This window comes from Glandiceps talaboti, chromosome 6 (assembly GCF_964340395.1).
Source record: "Glandiceps talaboti chromosome 6, keGlaTala1.1, whole genome shotgun sequence".
NCBI classification, from domain to species: domain Eukaryota; kingdom Metazoa; phylum Hemichordata; class Enteropneusta; family Spengelidae; genus Glandiceps; species Glandiceps talaboti.
The window spans coordinates 20,630,785-20,640,646 of record NC_135554.1 but is presented as its reverse complement, the minus strand read 5'-3'; the positions used below and the strand labels follow the sequence as shown (position 1 = coordinate 20,640,646).

The following is a 9,862-nucleotide window of genomic DNA, read 5'->3' as shown; positions in this document are numbered from 1 at the left end:
ACCTGTGAGGTCGTTAAACTCAAGTAAGTCCACCTGTGAGGTGGTAAACCCAAGCAAGTCCACCTGTGAGGTCATTAAACTCAAGCAAGTCCCCCTGTGAGGTCATTAAACTCAAGTAAGTCCACCTGTGAGGTCGTTCAACCCAAGTAAGTCCACCTGTGAGGTGGTAAACGCAAGCAAGTCCACCTGTGAGGTCATTAAACTCAAGTAAGTCCACCTGTGAGGTCGTTAAACCCAAGTAAGTCCACCTGTGAGGTTGTTAAACCCAAGTAAGTCCACCTGTGAGGTCGTTAAACTCAAGTAAGTCCACCTGTGAGGTCGTTAATCCCAAGTAAGTCCACCTGTGAGGTTGTTAAACCCAAGTAAGTCCACCTGTGAGGTCCTTAATTACACCATACTCCACTAAATCACGTAAGAATTCCTTTTCAAGTCCAAGGTCGTGTGTTTTCAGTTCTCTAACTTTAGACATGGGTGTGTTTTCATAGTAATGTAGGGGTATATTTGGACGTCGTAAGTCAAACCCAAAACCAGCTACATCCACAGTATCACACATTCTGACTGCCATTACTATGGCAAGAGTTCCTGTTGTTGGTACATTCTGTCAAAAAAACAACAACAGACAAAGCAAGCATTGATGACAGAATAATTAGTGATATACATGTAGTAGGACATGGTCATAGGAGCTACAGTAGTAATGTAATGGTCGAGTGGATAGCACAGTTGACAGTGTGCTGTCAACAGTTTAGGACATCCTGGTTTAAGTCCAAGCTAAGCTGTACTTTTCTCCTTCTCAACCACATATGATTATTGACATGAATCCTCCCCCCCCCCCCATCTCCAAGTCTAATCTTGAAAGCACTGAAGGCATCAATATATGTAGCACATGGCCAAAACATATACATTATCCTACACCCTACTGACCAATTAGTAAAAGTCACATTATTTATACCAATCAGTACAGAAGAGCAATACTACATGAAAAATTGGCTCAGCTATCTTGAAATAACAATGGATGAAGCCACAAAAACACACGATGTATTGGTCAATGCATTCTTGATTGCCACAAATTAAAAAATATCGATATTTTCTCAAGTTTGCCTTTAGGTAATATATGCATCTGCAAATCCTTTACGAATCTAATGTTCTCTGTACCAAATCAGGTATCAATTATTTTTCAACGTCACTTATCTGTATTTCATCTTTGACCTTAAATGAATATTAGTAGGCGGTCTTTACCTTAAACATCTGGCCTTCAAATGACGGAAATCTGACATGATCAAAGGCGGTTTCTTTCACTACTGCTGGATTTAGTACACGAAATTGATGTGGTTTGTTTGGCACTGTTCTCGCTACTCCTTTCCAAAAGGCACCTCTCATATCCTGTACAGATGAAGAACAACATTCAGTGATCATTAACACTTTCTGAGAAAGATAAACAAAATTCTATTTAGCAGTGATGCTAAACAAAGTGCAAAGAGGACTGACCAATGTTTGACTATCAATCTTTGATGATCTTTAGTATTACCATATATACCAATGCTAATACATTAGTAGTACATGATTTGTATCACTACAGTTAATAACTCTGTTTGCTAAATATCTGCATTGCTATCTATCTATCCATCCATCTCTCTATCAATATATCTATTTATCTATTTCTATCTATCTATCTATCTATCCATCCATCCATCCATCCATCCATCCATCAATATATCTATTTATCTATTTCTATCTATCTATCTATCTATCCATCCATCCATCCATCCATCCATCCATCAATATATCTATTTATCTATTTCTATCTATCTATCTATCTATCCATCCATCCATCCATCCATCCATCCATCCATCAATATATCTATTTATCTATTTCTATCTATCTATCTATCTGTCTGTCCATCCATCCATCCATCCATCCATCTCTCTATCAATATAACTATTTATCTATCTATCTATCTATCTATCTATCTGTCTGTCCATCTATCCATCCATCCATCCATCTCTCTATCAATATAACTATTTATCTATCTATCTATCTATCTATCTATCTGTCTGTCCATCCATCCATCCATCCATCCATCTCTCTATCAATATATCTATTTATCTATTTCTATCTATCTATCTATCTATCTATCCATCCATCCATCCATTCATCTCTCTATCAATATATCTATTTATCTATTTCTATCTATCTATCTATCTATCTATCTATCCATCCATCCATCCATTCATCTCTCTATCAATATATCTATTTATCTATTTCTATCTATCTATCTGTCTGTCCATCTATCCATCCATCCATCCATCTCTCTATCAATATAACTATTTATCTATCTATCTATCTATCTATCTATCTATCTGTCTGTCCATCCATCCATCCATCCATCCATCTCTCTATCAATATATCTATTTATCTATTTCTATCTATCTATCTATCTGTCTGTCCATCTATCTATCCATCCATCCATCTCTCTATCAATATAACTATTTATCTATCTATCTATCTATCTATCTATCTATCTATCTGTCTGTCCATCCATCCATCCATCCATCCATCTCTCTATCAATATATCTATTTATCTATTTCTATCTATCTATATATCTATCTATCTATCTATCTATCTATCTATCTATCTATCTATCTATCTATCTATCTGTCTGTCCATCTATCCATCCATCCATCCACCTATCTATCTACATTATATTTTTTACAATCCTTTATGAACTAAATTGGTCATTACACATATTGGTGTTTATATTATTTCAAAGACATATAACTCATGTACAATTCAAGTCCCCTTGGAATGACAATAACCTCACTTTATTGTCTCAGGATGACAATAACCTCATACTATTGTCTGGGGATTAACCTCATACTATTGTCTGGGGATTAACCTCATACTATTGTCTGGGGATGACAATGACCTTATTCTATTGTCTTGGGATAACAATAACCTCATACTATTGCCTCATGATGACAATAACCTCATACTATTGCCTCATGATGACAATAACCTCATACTATTGTCTTGTGATGACAATAACCTCATACTATTGTCTTGGGATGACAATAACCTCATACTATTGTCTGGGGATTAACCTCATACTATTGTCTGGGGATTAACCTCATACTATTGTCTGGGGATGACAATGACCTTATTCTATTGTCTTGGGATAACAATAACCTCATACTATTGCCTCATGATGACAATAACCTCATACTATTGCCTCATGATGACAATAACCTCATACTATTGTCTTGTGATGACAATAACCTCATACTATTGTCTTGGGATGACAATAACCTCATACTATTGTCTTTACAATACTTACTGAAAAGTCAGCAATATCGTGAGTGGAAACTCTTTTTGCCCACTCCAAATCAGTTGCTTTGAAAACAACAAGTGCAAACATAGCTTCTGGGTCGTAGTCATCTAGTCTCTGAGGAGCACCCTCTGGATGCGAGACTCTCAGCGTGGTACGTGTACCTACGTCTTGTTCAAAACCATACACTGGACCACCATTCACCCTTTTGGGAAATATAAATTCAACAAAACTTTATATTTATGGTCAAAGTTTAAAGTTTTCCATCAGTACATAATACACAAGACTTCTTGATTATCTACATGTAATGGCAAATGAATATGTGAATTAGTAGTGTTCAACTTTTGATCAAAATTGTATATATGTAAACACTATTGCTCTGACAGGAACTTGCAAACCCACCATTTTGAATGATGCATTATGGGAAATATGTCATTTTAGTCTTAGTATCTTTAATAACAACTTACCTAATGACTGCATCATATTTATCAATTTTAGATCCAAGTTTAGTGTCTTTGATAACTCCCCCACTTCCAACAACTACACATCGACTGCAAGATGTACTGTATTTTTAAAATAAAACATTTTACAAAAAATTATGCTATGCACAAGCCAAGATATTATCGTTGTGAACAGAAAATATGGATGATATACCCTGATCGTTCTACGCCATGACAACCAGTGTCTATGTCACTGTTTCAGTGGTACTCAATGTATAAGTCAAGTGTTCCAAATTGCCATGGCATTATTTTTTCTGATTTTTCACAGATTTTGCTTGAGGAGGCATAATCATATTATTCCTCAATACTTTCCTTCATTCATGCAGGAAAATACAAGTGACCTAAGGAGTTTTGTCACTACTTGTCTAGTTATTCATAGTGACAAGGCCCCTTAGGTCACTCAATATTTTCCTTGACTGAATGAAGAAAAATATTGGGGACTAATATCTAATTATACAGACAAGGAGAAGTATTGCAATACTTGGTGTAAACTTTCTTCCTTGTCTGAGGTGGAATGAATATGCTGAAGATAATTGGGAATATAACTGTTGCTAAGTTTTCAAAATAAAAACATGAATAAAATAGTAGTAATACTAATAGTAGTAGTAGTAGTAGTAGTATGTTTATTAGAGTGACATGTAATCACATAACATAATAGTAACAATACAAGTCAAAACAAGGAATTACCCAGCCCAATGGGCTTACAAGTCACTACAGTCAGTGTACAATATATACAGGTAACACTGGTGAAAGAATATAAAGCAAATACATAGAGAAAAAAAAGTTTGACTCACAATGCATACATCAATTAATCAAATAACTCACTCACTCACTCACTCACTCACTTGCGTATACATGCTCACACTCACACTCACTCACTCACTCACTAAATTTTGAATTGTCAGTAATAAAAGCACAACACATACACTTCTTGTCCTCTTATGGTATACGCTGCATGTTTGTGTATAATGAGGAATTGAAAGGTGTAATGTATGTATGAGTTAGTTGAAATGACATACTGTAATGTGATGACCAAAACCCACAAGAACCAATGACTGGCTGGAGCATCTGAACTCTCAAAAGCGACTTATTTAAAAACATCACTGTAAAAAACCTCTGAATACTTACTTGGTGATTTCAATGGGAAGTGTAGTATCAGTAAACAGTTTCAACGCATCTACAAAGTTAGTCTCTGTGTATAAGATGTACATTTACAACAAAATGATAAATTATCATGAAGGTATAGTTCACTTTGTCAAATCCTCTGACACAGACATTTATAATTAAAACCCAAAGCATTAAATATCTTGATTTTTTTTTATTTAGACTTTAAAATATTACGTTATTTACTCCCCAATTCTTGATTTCTTATTGGTCACCTTCTACCTTGTTTACTAACAAGAAGAAGAGTAAATGACAACAATACATGAGATATACACTAATCATGAAAGGGTACAACAAAGTTATCCTCGCACAATTCAAAAAAAAGTCATAGAAGATGTTAAATATATACTATTTTTGTTATGACTCATAAATAAAAATGGTTTTGTACAGGTAACCATCACAGATATTTCTACAAGACTTTTGCTTGATTCTGTTTTGTACTCATGTTTCTGTAAAGTGCATTGTGATAGTTTTATGGAATGACCTATATAAGAAAATTAGATTAGATTAGATTAGATAAAGCTTGTAACAGAATTTACATATCTTTTTTTAGTAAACTTGGTTTGCAATCGCCTCTATCTGAGTTTTTTCTTTCATATTCATTTAGTTGTTAATACTATTTCCCCCAAACAATCTGGAGTATAATTCTGTTCCATCATAACCGTGTTAGATTTACCTTCATCCTTGATTCCAAATGGTGTTTTAAATTCTTGTGTGTCTGGAAGTGTTAATGTTGATAAATCAGCAAAAACAGGGAGTTTTTTTTGGAAACTGCAACAGAAATGCAAAAAAGAGGGAATTATGTATATTAAGGTATTCACTTTGTCTAGTTTTAATAGAAAATTCTACGTGTGTTTGTTGTACCTGTTAGAGGGGTGGGGTTGGAGGTACCTGTTAGAGGGGGTGGGGTTGGAGGTACCTATAATCTGCCTTGGGTTTTGTAAAATAGGGATGCAGGAAACACCCAATTTTGGATTATATGCAGTACTATAGCGAATGTCATTTGAGACTATTGTCACCTGAAAAATGCAGACCCTATTTGACAGCAATGGCCTGAAAAACATATCCCAAGGGTGTTTATTGTGCTTAGTCAAATAGAGGATCCTGGAAATACACAAACCCTGTGTGCTTGCATTTTTATCTAACCATATGTCTCTGTAAACGAAAGAAACTATAAAATGCTGGTTTGCCCTCTAGGTGGCGCCATTTAAGTAAGGTCAAATACCAGTACAGTATTGCATCTCAAATATACCAATAAACTTGTGATTTTTGCTGGATTCTTTCTGTAAATCTTTTTAAAAAAAATGTCAAATGTCAGTTTAGTGGCAGCATTCAATGTCTTATTTCTCTTTCAGTAGTGTTCAGGATAATGACCACAAGTACAAACATATCTTTGGGACTCCCTATAGAATTTTGTTGAATAATTGATATAACAAAAATGTAAGATATGCTTTGCAAGAAATGTTATACAAGAGAATGAAAATGTTGATAATTCTCACTTTCTTCCCAATGAAATTGTCATGGATTTTAACCGTTTTCTTGCTCTCATCTTTTTACATATACTACTTGTATCATTCACTTCTTGTCCTTCTTTGTTTGGATTCCTGGTGGAGATCAAAAAGACATGAATATGTAATTAGAGTGTCAAATTCCAGTGTTTTAACTAAGGATGATAGGTAGGAGGTCAAATCCTATTTCCATATGGTGGAAAAAAATAATTGTGTGTTTCTGATAACGTACTATCCTCAGAAAATAGGGTAGGTATGTCGGAATTTTATTTTATTTTATCTTTTTGATTGTTTTTAATTTTGAAAAATATTGTTTTGACCCAAAAACAAACAAAGTGTCAATCAGATTACCTCTTCTGTGATAGTTTGATGAAATATGTAGACATGACTGGGGAAAATAAACAGACGTACATGAAGGTCAAGACGACTAAGAATTTTGGATCTTTTTGTCTTAGATGTTTTTTAAAATGTTTAGGGTCGAAGGCTTAAAGATAAGAGTCAGTCAGGTTATTGGAAACACAATTTTTTTTATCCGGCCTAAGTAGGAAGTAAAATCTACCTGAGTTCCTCTGTCATTTTACTGGTGTCGTCTCACCAAAATTATGGTATAATGTCTGGGAAACTATGAAGGTTTTACCATATTTCCTCTTTCTTTGGTAATTACAGACATACCTTCTATTTTGTACAAACATGAATTACCATGAAATGTTTCAGGAAATACTACATGTCATGCACAAAGATGGATAATAGCTTAACAACTGTATAGCTATGATTTTGACAAAAAAGTGATCAATATTTATTTTGTGGTTTTTGTTGTTGCTGTATTTTGTTCTTTCACAACTGTATAAAATCCCTTGAAAAGTTTTGTCTTCTGCCAAATTGACACATGTTGATAATTATGTTGAAACATAATTTTACCAGAGAAATTTCCATCCTTTAAGACCATTAACATCATCATCATCGTCATCTTCATAATCATCATCTTCCTCCACCTCTTCTTGTTTCATTTCGATTTCATCAACCTCCTTGTCATCTGTCCTGTGTTTCTCATTATTGCTGACATCATCTTGACCTTTGACCTTATCTAAAATGATACCTCTTGGAAACCCTTTAATCATTAGATTGCTGTCTGTTTCCTCCAGTAAATCATTGGAAAAGTCTCCTAATTGGAAATGAGAAATGAGTTTATTAAATTTATTCTGGGTTTTTTCTTCAAAAATCATGGGTGAGACTGTGCCAGAGCAAATATCAGAGCCTGGCTGTTAGTATGAACAACATTGCAGTATAACACTGGTAGACTGTGAGATATGTTCCGTCAAAATGTCGTTCCATCCTCATTGACCCTTTCTCTCATGCTCAGACAAAGTGTATCTTACCCACTATGGAAAAGTAAGAGGGCAGAAAAAGTAAGTTTCAATTATTACAAGAATTGATGAGGTGACACTGATTATGGATTACAAAAATACTCATTGACAATCCTTGTGGCTAATTGTCTCTGAAATGTTATGGTGAATATACAGTATATCAAAAGTAAAACTGACAGGTTCATATGGCATAGTAGCTACTATTTCCAGGAGCAAACAAAGAAGTGCGTTTGGTAAAAGTTAATTGAATTGGGTAGTCTATGACCTAAGACCAAAAATTTGCAATGAGCATTCTCATCTTTTGCTAGTGGTGGTAAATGGGAAATATTTGCCAAAATATAATGGAGTTCCTCAGATGTTTACCACTGTACCAGCCCCAGCCCCCCTCCCCATCAAAATACAGTATGGAATCTATGCACAATGACATTTCACCTGATCAACCTGTTTTACAGCACCGTTCTTAACGTGCCGCCCCACTTTTATTTTGAAGTGTAGCGGAAGATATAAAAGCTCTGGTTTGCGAGAATGGTGGAGAATAGGCCCTTTAGAAAGAATCACACAGACAGACATGGGTATACATGATACACATACACACACACATACATGATACATACATACACACACACATACGCATACATACATACATACATACATACATACATACATACATACATACATACATACATACATACATACATACATACATACATACACACACACATACATACATACATACATACATACGTACATACACACACATACATGGGGTACATACATACATACATACAAATGATACATACATACATACATAGACAGACAGACAGACAAACACTGACAGACAGACAGACAGACAGACAGACAGACAGACACAAACACACACACACTCGACTTACCTAGATCTGGTATGAATTGAGCGAAAGTAAAAATCAGCAACACGATACTAACAGCGAATAGAATCAGTATAGAACGTTTATGGACACGGACCATCTTGTTTGTTAATTAACGAATGTCTAGATCAACACTTGACAATAGTACTTAGTAGCATATGCTTAGCAGACTACGTGTCTGTAAATTATACAAAACAGTTCACCATTTTAACGATAAATGTCCCTGAATGTGTACGTGGCTTTGAATTACTAGTAATAGTATCCAGACAGTCCACGTTCACAGATCATATAGATAGCATTTTAACCGAAGTCCTTGGCTCATAAACTTCAAGTTGTTAATAAACTTGAGTGAGTGATGAGTTTCTTGTCTGAAGTTGTAGATATAGATTGGGTGTATGGTCGCGAAATACAGATATTTTCACATATTGATGACAAGTTGGATAAAAAGATGGAAGACAACAACACAGTATCAGTATATTGGCCCGCGGACGGTCAAATCAATCAATGATTAACCAAAAGTAACGAGCGCCCTCAAACTGCAAAGGTAGTCAAATAGATTTATCCCTGGATTTATCCGGAACTTCTCTAGAGCTCTGTGTCTACAATTTGAACATTCTTTAGATATCTTTTTAACAAGAAAAGCAAATATGCAAACGGACAGGCAAATAATGAAATCAATCCAGCTCTCCGGTATTGAGGAGATCGCGTTCTCAGTGTCAAGTTGGGCTAAGATCGATATAAGTGAATTTGTGAAGTCACTACATTGGCGGGAGGTGTGGGGGTGTGGGGGGGGGGGTTGACTAATAATGTAATTCTTGTTGCACCTGAACACCTCAATGGTTGTTCAAATTAAATCGACACTTTTTAATTAAGACAAAATGTGGTTGGAACACCTAGAAGTGCAGTTTTAATTAAATCAACACTCTTTTTATAAATCAAAGTTTATAACAAATCGCGAATGGATCACCCACTGGTTTTAAAAAATTGCGTTTTTAAGCCAGACGTACACTAGAGCAATCAGCTGAGCAAAATTTCACTCGTGGCAATTTGCTCAGCTTATTGCATGCTCTAGTGTGCGCCTGGCTTTAATGAAATCCATGTTTTTATTTGTAATA

The 9,862-nt window shown here is 35.1% G+C and overlaps 1 protein-coding gene across 1 annotated transcript; it reads right to left on the bottom strand.

The window, feature by feature from the left end:
- Window positions 1-352: 352 nt before the first annotated feature.
- On the bottom strand, window positions 353-8,847 carry LOC144436950 (CMP-N-acetylneuraminate-beta-1,4-galactoside alpha-2,3-sialyltransferase-like). The gene is made up of 9 exons (XM_078125817.1): window positions 8,754-8,847; window positions 7,415-7,658; window positions 6,488-6,592; window positions 5,665-5,759; window positions 4,953-5,016; window positions 3,792-3,887; window positions 3,334-3,529; window positions 1,237-1,380; window positions 353-598 (listed from the first exon to the last, which is right to left on the bottom strand). The coding sequence occupies exons 1-9, from the start codon at window positions 8,845-8,847 to the stop codon at window positions 353-355; spliced, it is 1,284 nt and encodes a 427-aa protein (XP_077981943.1).
- Between the last annotated feature and the right edge of the window lie 1,015 nt (window positions 8,848-9,862).